At 38.1% G+C, this 21,035-nt stretch overlaps 1 protein-coding gene across 1 annotated transcript in view; it reads left to right on the top strand.

The window, feature by feature from the left end:
• PKHD1 (PKHD1 ciliary IPT domain containing fibrocystin/polyductin) overlaps positions 1-21,035 on the top strand; it is a 484,305-nt gene that overhangs the window by 220,220 nt on the left and 243,050 nt on the right. Inside the window, 4 exon segments of the mRNA XM_043591641.1 lie at positions 973-1,108; positions 3,627-3,873; positions 17,583-17,760; positions 19,156-19,351. Of these exon segments, the coding sequence (XP_043447576.1) occupies positions 973-1,108; positions 3,627-3,873; positions 17,583-17,760; positions 19,156-19,351 (757 nt within the window).

Below are 21,035 nucleotides of genomic sequence, written 5' to 3'. Positions count from 1 at the left end.
CCTTGACAAATGTCTGGTAATCCTCAGCATACAATTATTTTCAAGTGTTGAACAGTGAAACACTAACAACTTGATTAGACAGAGTTTGTTGAAGAGATTTTGCAGAGAATACTAGGAGCAGGTTTTTTTTTTTTTAGATTTTCTAATTTTAATTTTTAAATTAATATACAGTAAAACTATTTTTTTGATGTACCATTCTATGATTTTAAACATCCGTATACATTTGGGTAAACACTACCACCACCACCATAATCCAGATACAGAACAGTTGGTTCAACCCAACTAACTGTCTCAGGCTTTATCTTTGTGGCGACATCTTGCTCTCAAGTCTAACCCCTGGGGATCTCTAATCTATTGTCTGTCACTATCATTTTGTCTTTTGAAATGGAATCAGATAGTATGTGACCTTTGAGACTGGCTTCTTTCACTCCCAAATGCCTTCAGGATTTACCTAACTTGTTGCAAGAAGCAGGATTTTATTCCTTATTATTGCCGGGTAGTATTCCACTATATGGATGTACCACAATGTGTTTATCCATTCATTTGTGTAAGGAAATTTGAGTTGTTCCCAGATTTGGTGATTACAAGTGGAACTATTATAATCATTTTTGTAAGGTTTTGTGTGAATGTAAATTTTCATTTCTTAAAAGTAAATAAATACCTAGGGATTGCATTGCTAGGTCATATGATAAGAGTGTGTTTAACTTGATAAGAAAATGCAAACCCATATTCCATAGTTTTTATGGCCATGTGGAAGTTATCAGCACTTGGTATCATCACTATATTTTCTTTAATCATTGTAATATGTGGGTAGTGCGTTCTACTGTGATCCTTTGTCATATCATGATTTGCAAATATTTTTTTTTCCACTCTATAGCTTGTCTTTTTATTCTCTTGTTTTTATTAACATATTACAAATTGTATTTCATGTGTCTACTTCCCGTCTTTTTTTTTCTTCTTTCTAAATCACAGGAAAGCCAGTGTATGTCAGCTGGGATCAAAACTCCCAAGAGATGGGAACTGATAATATCTAACACAACCTTTGTTAATTTTGATCTCACTGACTGTGTGTCCATCAGGACCTGTTCTGGCTGTTCCCAAGGACAAGGTAAGTTGTTTTAAGATATAAGACAGACAGTAAAGAAGGCCAACGTTCAAGTAATATGATAAATGTGGCAAAACCTTTGTGACTCATCATTTCTTTCAATTATAAGATTGCATCAGTAGAAACTGCTTCTCTGATCTCCTAAAGGAAATCTCAGTGGTGGTCAGGTACTCCCACTATGACTCTTCTAGCTCTCCATTCTTTCCCTATGATGACATCTGTTGTACTTCATCATTACGGTGCCCTGTCTCTGTTGGACTCAGAGCTTCATAAAGGCAGGGACCATGACCTCATGCTCAGAGGTTTGTCATTCATACCCAGAAGCTTGGTGCCTCAAAGTCAGTTCATTGATTGAATAAATGGAGTTGGGTAGATAGATATATGAACATAAACTAACACACATGCAGTCTTTCCCCAAAGAGCCAGAATGGAGTACTTTATGTTTTCAACAGCCCAAGGCTTGGTGTATACCTAAAGAGAACCATAGGAATTCTTGTTTACTTGTAAACCACATCTCTGAGGTAGTGAGAAATACCTTGGAGGACTCATGGGCCAAGGTGAAAAGAAGTCGAGAGCAATCTAGTTGATTTGATCATTGTAAACAGCCAAACCAAGTAATTCAAGTAAATATGCTCTTGTGGTTTGAATCACCAATTTAGATAATTGTTTGTTTTTTTAATTAAATGAATAATCAGCAAGTCTCCACTTTACTTTTTTTTCTGTATAGGCAGAGTCAAAGATTGTTTTTATTTGGGTGGCATCTGAGTTTAAGATTATAGAAATAATAATAGGAATAAAAATGCCTTATGGCATTCACTTCAAATTAAAATCCCTCAGTTCTTTAATAGCTTTACTGTTTCATATCATTCACAGGACACTAAAGAAAAGCACACTACTCCTTATGACCTCGAATGTCTGCTCACTGGATGATCTGGGCTAAGCCATCTCTTTCATTTGCTTAAAACTGTCCATTCCAGTTCTGTCTGAGGAACTGGGGTGTATGAAGATGAAAAATACATAATTCTTCTCTTCCAGGAGCTCTTGATCTAGGTACAAAAATAAATGTTAAGCAGGTCACTGTAGTTAAGTGTGATGAGTACAGTCCTAGAGGACTAAACAAGGTCAGTGAAGGGAGCAAGAAAGGGATCAGGCAAGATATCATAAAGTTGCTCTTGAGCAGAGTTTTGAAAGATGAATACAATTTACAAGGGAGAGATAGGCAGAGAAAACTTTCTAGAAATTAGGAACAGCATATATAAAAATTTAAACTCCAATAGGACTGAATTGTAGACCTGTGGGTGGTTGTGGTATTGGATGAACTATAGAAATTGCAAGAGGTAGAATCATGGAGTCTTTTTTTTTTTAATGTTTATTTAGTGTTGAGAGAAAACAAGTGGGGGAGAGGCAGAGAGAGAGGGAGACAGAGAATCCCAAGCAGTCTGTGAACTGGCAGCCCAGAGCCCAATGTGGGGCTCTATCTCATGAACCATGAGATCATGACCTGAGCTAAAATCAAGAATCAGACGTTTAACTGACTCAGCCACCCAGGCACCCCAGAATCATTGAGTCTTGAATGCATGACTTAACTCACTGCATGGATTCTACTGGGATGCAGACTGAAAACATCTGGGCCACTAATTATTTGTATCTTTTTCTTTTTTCTTTTCCTTTTTTGTGTATTTATGATGTACGTAACACAAAAATATAGTAGCACATGTACTGAGACTCGTGTGCTGAGTTTTTACATTTTAATGAAAGGGGTATGGGAATTAGAAAGCCAGTCAGCTGGATCAGCAGCACTACTGATGAATCACATGGAGGCAGGGTGAGGGAAACACTGCAACAAGTGTCGCCCTGCCACTAATACTTAAAAAGGTGCTACTATTAATATTTACCCACATGATTGATTGAATGTTGAGGGTATGTTTAAAACATGAGGTTCATAAGAGATAGGGGTAGACTCCCTAGAAGAACTAGAGGAGAAAGATTAAAGACTGAACCACAGCACCTTTACAGTTAGTAGCTAGTAAATTAGTCATCTGCATCTCTATTTCCCACTGTACCAGTTTCTCATCCTTGGCACTATTGGTATTTTAGGTGGGATAATTTTTTGTTGTAGGGACTGTCCTGTGCAGTGAGGATATTTAGCAGCGTCCTTGCCTCTCTACCCACCACATGCCAGTAGCACTGCCATCTACCCACCTGTGACAGCCAAAAATGATTATTAATAGTGCCAAGTGTCCCCTGGAGGGCAAATCCTGGTTGAGAATCACTGCCCCAGGATACAGGCAGCGTGAAGGCATTGCCAATACTGATCTTGTTCCCGTCTGTGTCTCTAGCACATACCACAAATCCTGGAATACGGTAAACACTCAGTGAATTTTTCTTGAATAAATAAGTGAATCATAACTCTATAAATATGCAGTTTAAAGTGCTAAAACATCCTAGTGAATTCAGCTGCCATTTCTTACAACAGTCTTTTGTGCCGCGTGTAACAGCCTTTCTGTCTTCCAATTTATAGGTGGATTTCCTGTGAAGACCGACCAGTTGAAATTTATAAACTCTCCAAATTTAGTAGCATTTCCATTTCCTTATTCAGCAATTTTGGAAGACATGGATGGGTCTCTGTCTGGGAGAAATAGAAGTCATATTCTTGCTTCTATGGAAACCCTTCCAGCTTCTTGTTTGGTCAATGCAAGCTTCAGTCAGATTGTTCATGGCAGTGTCTGTGGGGAAGATGTTCACTTTCATCGTATGTCTATTGGTTTGTAAGTTGAATTAACCATACTGATCAGCTTGCCAGTGAGCATATCATTCAGGCTGTTGGGGTTGGGGCTGTTTATTGAAGGGATATTGTTTTCTATATCCTATTAAAAGTATTTAGTTAGATAAAAATGATATGAGAATACGCTTGACAGTTGTCAAATCATAAGTTTATGGTAGTTTGAGGCTTATTCAAATGACAGCTAACTTTCAATATTAGTGGACCAGATCACTTAGCCCATGACCTCTTGTTGACATTTTGAGCTAATGGCATCTTCTTAAAAAGACTTGGAACCAACAGAGAATTTGAAAAGTAATTTTCTAACTTTCTAGTGGTATTTTATTTTTTTATTTTTTAAAAAATTTATATTTTTTAATTTAAATCCAAGTTAGTTAACATGTAGTATAATAAAGACTTTAGGAATAGAATTTTATTGATTCATCACTTACATATAACACCCAGTGCTCATCCCAGCAAGTGTCCTTCTTAATGCTACTCATACCTTTAGCCCTTTCCCCTACCCAACACCTTGCCAGCAACCCTCAGTTTGTTCTCTGTGTATATGAATCTCTTATGGTTTGTCTCTCTCTCTGTTTTTATATGATTTTTGCTTCACTTCCCTTATGTTCATCTGTTTTGTAACTTAAATTCCACATATGAGTGAAATCATATTTGTCTCTCTGACTTATTTAGCTTAGCATAATACACTCTAGTTCTATCCACCTTGTTGCAAATGGCAACATTTCATTCTTTTTGATTGCTGAGTAATATCCCATTGTATATATCTACCACATCTTTATCCATTCATCAGTCAATGGACATTTGTGCTCTTTCCATACTTTGGCTATTGTCAATAGTGCTGCTGTAAACATTAGGGTGCATGTACCCCTTTGAATCAGCATTTTGTATCCTTTGGATAAATACCTAGTAGTGCAATTGCTGGGTCATAGGGTAGTTCTATTTTTAAGTTTTTGCTGAACCTCCATACCATTTTCCAGAATGGCTGCACCAGTTTGTATTCCTACCAATAGTGCAAAAATGTTCCTCTTTCTCTGCATTCTTGCCAACATCTCTTGTTGTCTGAGTTGTTAATTTTAGCCATTTTGGCAGGTGTAAGGTGGTATCTCATTGTGGTTTTGATTTGTAATTCCCTGATGATGAGTGATGCTGAGCATTTTTTTCATGTGTCTGTTGGCCATCTGGATGTCTTCTTTGGAAAATTGTCTACTCATGTCTTTTGCCCATTTATTCACTGCATTATTTGTTTCTTGGGTGTTGAGTTTGATAAGTTCTTTATAGATTTTGGATACTAACCCTTTATCTGATATGTCATTTGCAACCATCTTCTCCCATCCCATTGGTTGCCTTTTAGTTTTGCTGATTGTTTCCTTCACAGTGCAAAAGTTTTTATCTGGATGAGGTCCCTATAGTTCATTTTTGCTTTTGTTTCCTTTGCCTCTGGAGACATGTCGAGAAGTTGCTGTGGCCAAGATCAAAGAGGTTGTTTCCTGTTTTCTCCTCTAAGATTTTCATTGCTTCCTGTCTTACATTTAGGTCTTCCGTTCATTTTGAGTTTATTTTTGTGTATGGTGTAAGAAACTGGTCCAGGGTCATTCTTCTGCATGTCATTCATTGTCCAGTTTTCCGAGCATGATTTGCTGAAGAGACTGTCTTTTTTTTCCATTGGATTTTATTTCCTGCTTTGTCAAAGATATTTAAATTAGAAGTATTATTAAAAAATTCTTACGATGTCCATTCTCATTTCTATACATGTAGTCTCCCCAAGCTCTTTTTAAGTGTTCAGTATGCTCTGGGGAAGCAATTGATGATGCCTTCCTATTATTTGCAAAGTTGCTCCACTCCAGTTCATTTTCCTTGTTAATTTCATGAACTATTGGATTCGTACAATACATTTCCTATTAATATTGGAGCAAGGACTCCTTGGCTATGCTAGTCAAAGTACCATTAAGTCAGCAGCTAGGCTGTTTATAATGCATAATAGGATTGCTTCTGCCCTCTTTAATTTCCAGGTAATGATTGCTGAGTGTCTAGGGTTCTATCTTTTACCTATTTCAAATGCATTGCATATATTTAGCCACACTTCTTTCCTTCCATTGTTTTAAGTGTCCTAAGTGCATGAATATTAAGTCAAGTGATTCAGGCAGACCATGTTGGCATCTTATTTAAACAGGTAAACTCCACAGTAAGTCAATGCCATCAGGACAGCACTAAGTCTGCATTTTAATTGCCTATGGAATTAGTTTCCTGACATTCTCTTTTGGAAACCTTAGCAGTACAGTGCTAAAATTGAATAGTCTTAAAATTCTCCGCTTTTGCCTTCTCGACTGTTTATTAGTCTATCAGATGTTAATGGCTCTAATTCTAGTGAGCAAATAGCAATGTGGAGAGATAGATTTTCATTTCTAATCATTTCGTTTGAGCAGTGCATACTTCCTGTTTTCATTCTCAAGGATGCATCCTGAGTATTATTGTTAGTTTAGTGATTTTGCCAAAGATGTTTTTAATGAATAGGATTTATAAAAGTTAGTGATGTATTTTTTATATGCCTTTCTTTTCAAATGGGAAAATTAATAGATTTGTGTAGTTAAAAAGAGCATGATGTGTTTGTATATTTATTTGACTGTGTTTTTGATATTCCTTTTTTATGCCTTACTTTGAGAACTACTGGAGACTCTCTCTTGGAAAGGTGCTAAGCAGGGGAGTAGGAGATACAGGCTTCCAGTTGTGGAATGAATAAGTCATGGGAATAAAAGGTATAGTAAAGGGAACATAGTCAATGGTATTTTAATAGCCTTGTATGGTGGCAGATGGTAGCTACACTTGCGGTGGACATAATGTACAGAGTTGAATCACTATGTTATATATCTGAAACTAATGTAACATCGCGTGCCAACTCTTTTCAAATAAAAAAAAACTTTAAAAATTGAAAAAGAAAGGTACTTAGTGATGTGATGTTAACAGGCTCTGCAGATATAATCTTGGCTAAGCTTTTATTCTTGGAAATATTCAGGACAGGATGCTTAGGTGGTTACCTTAACAGTAGGTTATGATCCCAGCACTCAGGGACTGACAAGGTAAAAATGGTGATAATCCTGATATAGTATTATGAGTAGATTCAAAAGAGTCTTACTAGGATGAACGACTTGTCTTGGTTTATCCGGAGTTCTCCTGGTTGTAAAATAGAAAATCTCATGTCTCAGCCTCGAGGAATCCAGGATGATTGGCTACCCTACTCCCTACACTTCTACTTAAAATTTTTCAGGTGCACCACAGGTCTATAGGCAAATGCCCAACTACCCCAAAATAGTCTCAGGGAAGTCTCAGAACCCTCCCAATTATAAGTCTCTTGGAGCTAGTTTCCTTATCTCTAGGATAAGGAGACTGAATTCAATGATCTCTTGTGCTTTGCTAGTCAAAGTGCATCAGCATCACCTGGGAGCTCCTTAGACATGGGCCACCTCAGGTCCCACCACACACATCCTGAATCAGAATCACTAGGTGATTTTTATTAAAGTTTTAGGAGCACTGCTCTAAGGTCCTTCTAACTTTATTTTCCTATGATTCTATCTCTAGCTATTTGTACTTAGTGACTTGATCTCTGTCCCAGAGCATTATAACCTCATTAGGAACATGTCAGAGCTAATGAGCAATTTGAATTCAGTGTGGATACAAACTTTGCTGCATTTCATGGAGAAAGGATTAATTTGTTGTGCTATTTGCCCTGGAGCAAGCACCCTAAGAGTTGATTTACAAAGCTCCCACAGTCTTGATCTTTTGGGGTTGCATGTTGATGGAGATCTGATATGGCACAAGCACCCTGCTGTCTTCACTCTCAGCTCTTACCTCCCTCCCCCTGCAAGAGGTCCCCCCGCCCAAGGGCAGGGCGTGAGGCCTCTTGGAGTTGCATAAACAAGGCATCCATTCCCCTTTGCTAACAGCTAAGTGGCTGGAGTGTGATTTCTTCCTGGGAAGGCCCCCTCCATGGTCCAATTCCACTGTAAGTTTTTTGTTTGACATTGGAGACCTTGTATTTCTCTTTCTGTTTCTCACTACCTTATTTAGGTCTGATGTGTACTCATGTTTGTGGCACTTCCTTTTTTATCGTTTCCTCTGACTTGAACCATAACAGTTGAGTTGACAGAGATATATGCATATATTTAAAGTTGGTAATAATACTTTATAATCAGGGGAAGAAGAAATTCCCACCCTCTCCAAGGCAGAGTCTAGTTTATGTTTTGTTAAAATGTCAATGCGCTTCGTTCACATGACTGCTGCTTCTCTCTCTCACCAGTTGTAAAAACATGCTTTCTATAGGAGCTACAGATCTTCTGGGTAGTGTTCTTTTCCCAGCTTCTATTACTTCAAGACTCATGCTATCAACTCCATCTTTCCTGACAAAACAGGGATGGTGTTAGCCCCATTGTGTAAGTCAGGACCTCATTTCAGAAAAATAGGTCAGCAACTGTTTTTCTCCAGAGGTCCCATCATGATGATGTGCCTCACGTCGTTCCTGGATGTATTGCTTCCCCTACATTTAGATAGATGTTTTCTTCAGAATAGGGATAATTACATGGAACAAAGATAATATTACCAAGAGTCTGTTGTGTGCTCCTTCCACATCTCCTTGATATAAGCTCTCCTCCCTGTCTCTTAAATGCTAACATTGGGGCACCTGGCTGGCTCAGTTGGTAGAGCCGGCAACTCTAGATCCCAGAGTTGTGAGTTCAAGTCCCATGTTGGTATAGAGATTACTTAAAAAAATAAACGTTAATGTTTGTTAGGGTTCTGTGCGGCACTTTCCCTTCTTCTCAAGTTATACTTTTCCGAGGTGATCTGGGTTACTTTACCATTTCAGTTAAACATAGAGTGATGCTTCCAGACTTTTTTCCTCTAGTCTATACTGCTCTACTGAATTCCAGACCCATTTATCCAATTGCCCTGATGTTCTGCAGTGTCCAATGTTGTAGCCACTAGCCACAAATAGCTACGAAGCACTTAAAATGTGGCTAGTCCAATTGAGATGTACTGTAAGAGTAAATTATAGTCCATATTTCTAAGATGTCAGAGAAAAAAACTAGAGATCTCAATAACTTGTTTATTTTTATTATGTCGAAATAGTATTTTGGATAGAGTAGGTTAAATATATTAAAATTAATTTCACCTGTTTCATTTTACTTTAAAATATTTTTTAAGTTTATTTATTTATTTTTAGAGAGAGAGTACAAGTGGGGAAGGGCCAAAGAAAGAGGGACAGAGAGAGAATCCCAAGCAGGCTCCACACTAACAGCGTGAAGCCTGAGGTGGGGCTTGAACTCACGAACTGTGAAATCATGAAGTGAGCCAAAATCAGATGCTCAACTGACTGAGCCACCCAGGTGCCCTCATTTTACTTTTTTAATGTGGCTTCTATAAATTTAAGATTATACTTGTGCCTTGTGTTCATGGCTTCTATTATATTTGTTGAGCAAAAATGCTTTAATGTTTCCACTAGAGTATATACTAGCCATCTCAAATTTGACTTGTTAGAACTGAATTTTTGTTCTTTATCCATAGATTGTTCCTCTCTGGATGTTGAGGCTTCCTGGGTGTTCAGGCAAATGGTTCAGTCATCTAAACCAGAAGCGTGGAGTCATCCTTGACTCATCTTTTACCTCATTTTCCACATACATCACCTGCCAAGTCCTGTCCATTTTATCTCTTAAAATAAAAAATCCCTCTTCAGTCTTTGTACTTCTCTCCATCCCAAGTTTCCCACTCTGTTTCTCTCACCTATTGGATGACAACAGCCTGTTAGCTTGCTGTCTTGCTGTGACCTCATCCTTGAACTTTGTAAATGCAGATCTGGTCTTGCCATCCATTCATTCCTTTGCTTAGAACTTTTTAAGAGCTTCCAATGCCTCTCAAAGACAATCCCACAGTGTTACTGTCTCACAGGTCCTTCATGACTTGCTCTCCGTTTATAGTTGTAGCATCATCGCTCAGTGCTTTGCCATCCCTTCCATACATCCCATGCCTCAGCCACGCTCAACTTCTCTGTGCCTTTCAGTTCATAAGGTTCAGTTTCCGTGAACTCAGCATGAAGGTTATTTTCTTGAGTAAGCTTCCCTGAGTTTCCTGAACAAGTTTTGGTATCCCTGCTGTGTGTTGGCTATCTATATTTGCTCTGCCCAATACTCAAAGGTCCTGTATAGCTCTATAAATTGTCCATCTCTTGTAGATGGTAAACAGGGCAGGAATAGGGCTTAGCTGTTTGTTTGTTCAAATTACAGTGCCCAGTATCATGCTGAACACATAGTGACTCAATAAAATTAGTATTTAATAAATGAATGTAAGTCAAAAAAATTATTTACTTCCCCAAATTTTCCTCTAATGTCCTTACTGTCCATTTCCCTGTTAGGACATGTTTATGAGGAGTTCATGGCACTCAACTTTTGTTTTGGAGACCCAAGTTTAAAATACTATCCTGTCTTTATTTCCAAACTCCTAGGAACATGTAATATTTAAGAATGTTCTTTTATAATGTCTTCTAGGCTTTTGCTTTCCTGAAGCTTCCAGTTGGCCAGATGATGCATTTCAACATCTGATTCCTTCTTTTCTCTACCCCCACCCACCCCTACTGAATTAGTAGTTTGCCTGCAGTTGCAGCTGTTTTCTTTCCCTGGTGTTTTAGATGCATTGTTGTAATGGGGAGAATAGGAACTCAACCCTCACAATTACAACCTGGGAATTATTATTACTAGTAGTAGTAGTAGTAGTAGTCGTCGTCGTCGTCATCATCGTTGTCTAGAGCACTCTACAGGTATTTCATTTGTCATGGACTTATTCAAATATCAATAAATCAAACCATGGTCTTTCTCTAATCATTCACTCTATTGAGTGTGGGACAAATTAAAAGAGTTTATAAGACATTGCAGGTTGGCCAACCAGTCCCTCTAAATTTATAAGATGTACATAAAATAGGACACAAGCATGTATTTGAAATTATTTTTAAAAGACTAAAGAATAGAGAAGAGTTATTTGTGGGTACAAGTCATAACTGCCCCCCACTTCCTAAGAAGTATTTTTCTGGAGAAATTACTTTCTTTGCTTCAGTTCTCACATCAATAAAATGGACATAATGGTATTTATCTCACAAGGTCATTGCCTGGTGTGTAGTGAGTACTTAATAAATGTCATCTGTAAAAACACATATTTTATGTCTATTTTACAGCTGTAATTTACAAAAAAACATATAAATATACTGCTAACTGAATAAAATGCTATCGATTTTATGTTTCTGAGCAGCAAATGCCTGGCAAGGGAATTAAGTAAGCTCAAATGTAACTTAATCCAATTCTTCAAAAATAAGGAATACTTTCCAACAGTTATGTGATGTTCTACTGATCCAGCAAAACCTTCCAGCTAATCATAGAATTTGGAGTCATTGAAGACATTCTTTGATTCATTGTGCCCCAATACCTTCTTTTTCTTTCTTCCTACTTCTGGAAAAGAAAAGGTTAAAGTTCTTGTTGATCACCTTGATTCTTAGATCTTGCTTAATATCCTCTCCTGTAGTGCTTGCGTTCAGTTTTTACCTATGTAACTGCTGTTAATGTGTCAGTGTTCAAAGTATAAGGCACCCCCTGCCTCTGTGAATGCAAAAGTAAAGAAGAGTTCAAATGGAAATTTTGGCCTAGCTTTTCCTTTAATAATCGCCTAACTCTGTTTCCTAGGGATAAAGGCATAGCATTGCTAATGGTATCTTTTCAGTCCTCAAAAGAAAAAAAAAAAGTGAGACAGGAAAATTCCAAGAAGTATTATCCTTTCTTATCAGCAGAGGTTACAGAAATAAAATAGAAAAATATCTAAAACTCATAACAGACCTCAGACTGAGAAATATCATCAACAATACTACATGGTTATTAAATTTCATGAATAATAAAGGGGCACAGTAGTGTGCTGGTAAATGTTTAACAACTAGCTCTCTAGAATAAAAAGCCCTGATTTGTAGCATTTGCCCCATTTCATGGTGAAAATACTCTCCTATGACCTATTCATTCCTACTGATGGTAGGTATGCTGTCACTGAACACAGCCTTGGGTTGAGTGGCTGGCAAAGTTCATGAGTAAGCATTGGTCAGTTCCACCACAGCCCCTGGTATGTGTGTGTGTTTAGAAAAGGGAAGATAAATTTGTTTGTTTGTTTATTGATTGGTTTATGAGAGAGCATGTGTGCACATACGCACATGAGCAAAGGAGGAGTAGTAAGAGAGAAAGAGAATCAGAAGTGGGCTAGGAGCTATCAGCACAGAGCCCCATGATGTGGGGCTAGAACTCATGAACCATGAGATCATGACCTGAGCCAAAATCAGGTACTTAACTGCTTAAGCGACTGTGACAACCAGGCCCCCCAGGAAGACAAGTTTCTTAGTCTAACTCCCTACCTGATATATAGTAACATTGTTTTTCAATATCCCTGACAAGTGGTTGTTTACTCCCTGAGGCCATAACTCCAATGGTGATATTCACATGTTCTGAGGTAGTCATTCTGGCTGAATTCAACAGATGGAGAGAAGAGATGCAGTAGTGTATGAAGGATTATCTTAGGTAGGATAGTTGGCATCTATTTCTTCTCTTCATAGATTAAGATATAATGAGAAGTATTGTCCTAAGTGTGCTGTAAAAACTATAGACACTACCTTTGAGGAGATACTAGGTTGATTCCAGGGCTTCTCTAAAATACATTATTATTGCTTCAGCCAACTCTGAAAAAAGACAAACAGAAATAGAGACCCACAAAATCATGATGGAGTGATGTTGGGGTACACCCATCAGAAAGACAAGGATTATTAAATCATATGGCTTCCTCTCTGCTTACCAGTTCTATTTTGTATGTGAATACGAGGGTTATTTTTTCTTTAATTTTTTAATGTTTATTTATTATCAAGAGAGCATGAGCATGGGAGGGGTAGAGAGAGTAGGAGACATATAATCTGAAGCAGGCTCCGGTCTCTGAGCTGTTAGCACAGATCTCGTCGCGGGACTCAAACTCACAAACCAGGAGATGATGACCTGAGCCGAAGTCAGAAGCTTAACTGACAGCCACCCAGGCACCCCTGTGAATTCGAGGATTATTAAAAGTTTGGGGTAAAGACTTAATGTGGCTTTCTTCCTCTTTTTAGTTGTCTTACTCAGAAGGAGAAATATTTTTAGGTGTTTCTTAATAAGGGTATATAAAAATTATTGATACATATAAAATATTACTGGATGGTGCCAGCTCAGAGGTAGGATGATGGATTTCTGACAGAGACTTGTTATGAGCTCAATGTATTTTAAAGGGTGCTCAAGCAGTGCTTTGTCACACACAAAAAATGTTGGCTGTGCTCAAAATTTCGATTTTGTCCTCTTTGTGCAGTAAAAGATGAGAGTGACAGCAGTAAGCACGGATATTCAAGAGATGCAGCACCATTTGAGGCTAGTTATTAGGATGTGTCTGGCTTAGGAGATGTGTAATTACAAGGGGTTTATTTCACAATTGTTCTGAATTGAGAGCATTTAGAGCTCAATGCAGTGTTTGTCTTAATACAGAGATATGGACCCTCAGGAAAAGTAAGCTAATGGTAAACACAAACCAGGGAGTTAATATTTGTTCTCATTGGTATTGTTGATTGCCTAACAAATCCTTTGTGGGCAGTATACATTCAACAGTTCTACACAGTATATGGGCACTAAATTACAAAACTGTTTATGCGACTAGTATTTTAAATTGGTACTTAGGCTGGGAAGTTGTATCAAGTGATAGTGCTATATTTCTAAAGGAAAATATCCCTTAATTAAAAACAAGCTTCGTTATTAAAAAAAAAAAAAGAATAAAACTTAAGGCACCCCTTTGAACCAGAAAAGGAAAGGAATGGTTTGTAGTTCTTTTGTCTTTTTGATTATACCCAGAGCTATTGCTGATGCAGAGGTAAGGGTTAACATTTAAAATGGACTGGTTGCCTCCTGATTTCTTGCACATAAAGCCATGAGAAGTTCAGGGAGAGACTTCTTCCCCTAGTAATGAAGCTCTCTGCTGCTAATGGCCCATGCAGACTCCCTTGGCTCCTCCAAATTAGAAATACTTTTGTGCTCCTTTGCTTCATTAACAGTAAAGAGAGGGAGATTGGTGGCTATTTAGGGCACAGGGAAATTGGTGGCTATTTAGGGCAAGTGAAAATTGTAGTCATTATGGTTGGTAAATTCTCTTCATGGTGTTCTTCGAGTCTTGATGTTCTTTTGGTGCTTTTCAGAAGAGCCCACCATTGTCACTTCTGGCATTTGTCCTAGAAGGATAGGAGATGATTTGACTTTGGAGTTTTGGTCCCCAGTGATGGTCAACACAAGGCATCTTGCCTATGGGGAGATGGGTGTTTGACATTTTAAATTTGTTTTCGGAATGCACCATTTCCACTACCAGTTGTGATAAAGGTATATTTGATAACCTCCTTCTCTACATGGATTGAATTACACGAAGATGGTGCTGCCCATGAGTACCTGTAAAACTGCATCCCACGTAAGCTTTAGTTGAGATGGGTGGAATGGCATGGGAGAGTCAGGGCAATGCATGAAGAAGGAAGAGGAAAGGATAATTTAGTATCACAATGTGCTATGATGGGTCTCTGGTTGATCAGACAGTTAGCATAAGATTATTGGATGCTGCTTAGAAGGACAAGGGCATCAGAAGGAAGGTACAACTGTCCCAGAGACAAACGTAACTGAATTAATGTTAGTATGTAGTGGGTTTACAATATTTGAGGAGGAGGTCATGTTTATAAGAGCTTTTGGAAAATGGAGAGTATGGTCTAAAAAATGACCCCTTCAATAATTGGATTTACAAACAATAGAACCAGGAGAAATTGTACCCTAAATATTGATTTATAAATGTGATACTGTTAGAAAGTTGAGAATTAATTCTAGTCAAAATTATCAGGAAGATTCTTGGGGCCACATCACTGAAATTAAGAAGCATTTGTGGAAATATCTACCCCGTTGATTTTTCTTTTAATTTTTAGAATTTTTAATGTTTTTTTAAATTTTAAATTTGAGAAATAGAGAGCAGGGGAGGTGCAGAGAGATGGAGACACAATCTGAAGCAGGCTCCAGGCTCCCAGCTGTTAGCACAGGATTTAAACTCAAGAGCAGTGAGATCATGACCTGAGCCAAAGTCGGACACTCAACCGACTGAGCCACCCAGGCACCCCCCAATTGATTGGTTAAAAAGTTTATTTATTTTGAGATAGACGGAGACAGAGTGAATGAGGGAGTGGCAGAGGGAGAGGGAGACAGAGAATCCAAGGCAGGCTTTATGCTACCAGCATAAAGCCGGATGCAGGGTTTGAACTCATGAAACCATGATACTTGCAGAATCTCAAATACTCAGAATCATTCTGTGTACTGTGAGGAATCCCACTTTACATACTGATCACTATACCTGCTGCAGCCAACCTCTCTACCTCTTTGGTATTTCTTGGTTCCAACTTTATCTCTTCTTAACATATTTGTTTTACATTTATTTCTCATAAGACTTTTTAAAATGCATTGGTTGGGCCACATTGTGCTGGATCATCCCCTGGGACTCTGGGATGCACGGTTTTAGTTGGAGGCATAGAGAGTCATGATGACTGAGGACAAATGGCTAGAAAATACAAGGAAGAAAAGTTAGCTTTCTAAAGATTGCCTAAAGATTAAAATGTAAAAATAAACTCCATAAATGTAATGATCTTCTATGGGAGGATATGAATGTCTCATAACTAGCGGAAGGGACAGGCAGAAATTTGGAGGGAATTTTTGCAATGGATTGGAAGTTAGGATAGATGACCTTTATGTCCATTCTAAAAATACGAGTTTAGGATTGTTCTTTAGTTCCAGTCTGAATCCTCATATACATATGAAAAATGCTAAATATCCCAAGCCCAAGGACAGAAAATCCCCCTCCAAAACTTCTAAAGTTTCGGTTAATGCTGCATAGGAAAACCTGGGGAAAGAGTAGTTTTCTTTCTCCCTCAAATTTCTGAGCATTTTTAAATTCCTTTCATTTTATTAATTAATGAATGAAAGAAACACATTTATTCTTACAAGAAGTATGTATAAAATACTGCATTTCCTGGGCCAAGGATCTATACCATGAAAAGTTTTGAGTGTGTTTTTAAATGACCAAATACCGTGGATACATTGCTAAACATTAAAATAAATAGTACAGAATGGCAAATCTGGCATATATGAGGTTCTTTTTTAAATGAGCTGTGAGTAGATATTACTGGGCTTAGTGGTGATGACTGAATACATATATTATCTCTAAGTTTCACAGTAGATATATATCAAAGATACATACTGTTGTTGCCTCCATTTTAGAAAAAGCAAACTAAATCCTAAAGAGGGTCAGTGATTTACCCAAATTCATCTATCTAGTGTATGCAAATATAGATTCCCAATTTATACCCATTTGACCATAGTACCCAAGCATTTAACACTAAAAACAGTTTTCTTTCTATAAAATGCACTGGATTGTAAATTGGCTTTGGATATGCTCAGGCCACACCTTACTTTGAAAACCCAACATCCTCCTTTGTCTCATTTCCCTCTAGTTTGAGAATTTAATTATCTGCCTGCAGCAAAATGCCACAGTTGAAGATTCTCATGAAAATCAAACCGAAGGGGGAAGGACAGTCATAATGTGTATTGATTTTTTTTTTTTTACTTTTGCCTCTTATTTTCTCTCCACTTTGACTTTCTTTTAGGGTCTTAGCATGTGGCTAAATCTTTTTATGTTCTAGTGAAGTCTTAAAAATCACTTTCTGTATAATTTGTAGAAATTAATTAATTTCTAGTTCTACCTTGTGACATTCATAATAATTTTGCTGTACTCTGCCTCAATTTCCTCATTTGCTAAAATGCACTTCTAGAAATGCTTTATATAAATTAGGAAGTTGGCACCAGCTGTTTTGGAGAGAGTTCATCCATTCACTCTTCTTTCATGTAATAAACATCATTTGAGTGCCCATAGGTGTCGGCCCTGTGCCAGAGTAGAGGATACTAAAAAGGAGAAAATATCTCTAACTTCAAGATCTCACAGTCTATGTTAATAAATAAAGAAATCCAGCACTAGGTGGGAGTAAGCACTGGGAATTGTGCAGGCACGCAGGAGAGGAGCCAGGTCATCTCTTCTTTCTGGGGAAGGTGATTGGAAGGCTACTGAAGCCATTTTTACCAGGTGGTTGGAGGTGGGCTTCTGAGAGTCTAGGCACGTTAAGTTCTGGGTCTGAGTCATTGCCCCAATAAAAATATTTAATAACTATATGATATGTTTTCTGATGCTGATAAAATTGGTCTAGGGCAAAAATCAGCCCAGGGACAATTCTTTATGAAAATACTATTATATATTCTTGGCTATATGAAGTCATTAAGATGGCATTTATTAGTGGCCTCATATCTGAGTATTACTACCTTCAACCCACTAGACCAGTGCAATGCACTAATGATCCAGTGATGTCTTTCCACTGGGTTATTTTGACCCACAGAGTGCTTACTAAAAGTTCCATGGATACACAGACAAGATAGCTCAAGACACACATGGGAAGAATAGAAGATGAATTACCACTGATGGGAGAGGAGTGGATTAGATCCAGAATGAACAAATAACTCACAACTCATTTTTTTTCTTTTTAAACTACCCTAGAGCTAATGCTCCAGCTGTTCCTTATGATTTAATCATGACTGACAGCAGAAATAAGACAACCATAGTCAATTATGTACATGACACATTGTCTAACCCTTATGGATGGATGGCTCTGCTCTTGGATCAAGAGACTTACTCAGTGCAGTTTGAGAACCCTTGGATCAACAGATCTCTGCAGGTAACCCCAGGAATTCATTTACTGGTATGGACCATTTCCCAGGGATTCTTATCTTTTTTTTTTTTCTGTGAAATAGCCGTTTGCAAGTATTAGCATCTTCTGGTACTGATAACTAAAACCACCACAGCATTTTGGCCTAGTGAATGTAATCTGAGTATAAGATATGGTGGTTATTGTTTATTTTATTTTTTAAACTTGAAAATTTCTGAATCTGTTTGAATCTTACTTTGAATAACAGAATGGTTATACCTGAAATTTTAACTTTATTAATACAATGAAAAACATCTACTAAGCCTCCTATAGAATTATATTATTATAATATTAGGGATTAAGAACCAATCTTCTCCAGGGAGAAGAACCAATTTACTCCTGGAGAACCAATTTTCTCCAGGGAGAAGTGTTTGTAGCCCGAGAAAATGTCTTAACAAAACATTTTTACATTGCATACTGCCATCTTGTGGTCAAGGATTAACTTGCACATGAAGGTCTGGACCTTCATTGGGGTTGGTTGAAAGAGTCCAATGGTTAGGGGCATCCAAGATAGGAATAGCCATGTGGAAAGTGGGTGCATTTTTATGAAAAAAAGATAATCCGATGGATTTCTTTATTCTCATCTTCTTCCTTGTAATGCATTTCTTTCTTCCTGTCTCCTCATATACATTCTTCTTAAGGTCATGAGATCAGGTCTGACTTGGGACATAGTTTAAGGCAGAATCTCCTTTGATCCTCTCTCTAGCAACCCTTCCCACCCTTCCCCTACCTTCTCAGAAAGGACAGCTATTTCCTTCCCTTGAGGTTCCCAGGAGAACATCTTGGAGAATTTTCATGAGGTGAAGGCAGCAGAATGATGACTCTGGAGGTGAATACACTTGTGTCTATCCTGGTGCAGTACTCCCCTGCTTTGTGGTGTGGGGCAGTAATAGTAACACAGGGAATTGTTGAAAGATTGGATGTCTTGGTATGAATAGAACTTGAGCATGTAGCAAATACTCCAACAGTGCTAGCTTATTACTATTATAAATGGATGGCCCTCCTATCATTGCCTGCCTCTTTAGGTGATGGGGAAAAGTAGAAAAGAATTCTAGATCTGGCTCTGTATCTCACGGCAGTTTGACCTGGGACAAGTCAATTCACTTGTCTTGTTTTTCTTCTCTGTTGAGGTTGTTAAACAAGAGAAACTTATAGAGTCTTTCCGTCCTCATGTTCTAAAATTCTGTAATCTGATTACGAATTTATTATGGAGTGGATTTAAATAAGCCTATTTTCTGCAAGAAGAGTAGTCTGGGTGTGAACTGCTGTGTTTCTAACCTACTCCACTTGCTTTCTTTGTATCTATTTTCTGGGGAAAGCCTTCCTTATTAAATGAGCATTATTGTATTGTTCTCTCACTTAAAGTACTCAGCAACGTTTGACAACTTTGAGCCTGGGAATTACCTCCTGCTCGTGCACACAGTCTCGTGGCCTTACCCTGACATCCTCATAAGGTGTGGGAGTCGGGTAGGGCAGTCCCTTCCATCTCTGCCATCACCTGGTCAGGACCAAGGTTGTGACTGGTTCTTCAATACCCAGTTGAGGCAACTCACCTATCTGGGTAAGTATAACTGGATGAGAATTTTGAGGGCACACAGTGGGAAACCACCATTCACTCTCCAATTCTAAACGTTTGTGGTATGAAGTTATGAGGAACTGGAGGGGAGAGCCGTGTGTTGCAGTGAAATGATTGGACTCTGAAATCTGACAGCTTGGGCAGTTGTCCTGAGTTCCGTGTCCCTTCTCCTTGTGCCTAGCCATATATCCACAGAGTCTGATCTACACTTGAGCTCAGGGACTATTAAATTTTAATAGCATCAGAGAGGGTAGTATGGTTAATTCTCTGGTATTTGTAAGTCTTTGCCGAATGGATTGTTGTATATTTTATTTGCACTGAATTGTACCATTCAAATTTTATTTCTGATTTGATCAACCATAAACTATAAAAACTCAGGATGGACAGAGATCCCTGAGACTGTTTTACCACTAAAGCTGAATGCAGCCATTAAGTAAGAGCAAATAGGTGACATAAACTTTAACTGTGACAAGGTTCACTTGATATATATTCTAGAAGAGAATTTTAATTTCAAATTGTTTTTTCTATTTCTTAGCATGCTTGTGAAGAGTCTGTCTTGTCTATTGGTCAGATTTTGTTCATGAACTGCAAACTTTAAATGGCCACATAAACCAAATGTGGTAAAGGAATATTTGTGGCATAAAGAAAATCAAGTCATGCAACTACAGATCTTCTTCTCCTTTGCTATCCTTATTTATTGAATTAATGGCAAGTTGTACTAGTAAGCTGTTTATTCACATATATGGTTTAAGTGCACATCTGTGTAAGTATGCATATTTATATATAGATGTACAGCTGTGTGCATATATGAGCGTATATATGATATAGATGCATTTTTCAGTTTAAAACATTTTTATTAGGTAGATAGCCTTTATTAATTAACAAAATTCTTTGTATCAGAATAACCTAGGGTCTCCACCTTTAAATGATAGGAGTTGGAAAAGGGACAGGAAATCACAGAGGGTTAGTTGGTTGATTAATAAACATGGAGACTGTAGGTCCTTAGGAGGATCCCCAGTGCTCTATGCAGTGGTTTCTGTGGTCATTTGTGCCACCTGTATCCTCTGAGTGAATGGGTGGGTAGGTGGCTGGTGCTACTTCTGTTCTCATTTCTGGGCGGTCCAGTGAGGATGTGAGGATTCAGGGGGAACTGAGCCTTGTTCTGCTCCTCGGTGGTGGTGTCCTGTGCAGCTGTGTTGGATTGGGTGGGTTTGGTTATGATTTTGGATATCCTTTCCGTAAAGTTTGCATTATTGCTGGAAAGCTAATAAGGCCATGATGGCAGTGAGGTAGTTGCTGCTGGTACCTCACCAAGACCCTGAGCAATAGTGTTCTGGCTCTTTGCCGATTAGTTTGTCACTTCCGTTTAATTGTTTTTTTGGACCACGTGACTTTATAGGTCTGGGTCCTAATTGTTTTTTTGGACCATGTGACTGGGATAATTTACATAAAATATATTTCGTCTAAGAGGAGAACATAAGTCAAGACCTCACAGTTTATGTGGACATATTCCTGATATTAAAAAAAAATTATATGGAGAGGGTGGTTTATACAGAAGTTTCATTTTATCATAGTGAGACTGCTTGACCTCTTTCAGGTCCATTGAATTTCCTGCCAGGGGTGGGGGATGGAGAGACCATGCTCCTTTTCCTGGCTAGCTTTGCATTCA

This window comes from Prionailurus bengalensis, chromosome B2 (assembly GCF_016509475.1).
Source record: "Prionailurus bengalensis isolate Pbe53 chromosome B2, Fcat_Pben_1.1_paternal_pri, whole genome shotgun sequence".
NCBI classification, from domain to species: Eukaryota; Metazoa; Chordata; class Mammalia; order Carnivora; family Felidae; genus Prionailurus; species Prionailurus bengalensis.
Note: the sequence above shows the minus strand (reverse complement) of the source record. Positions and strands in the feature narration are given on the sequence as shown.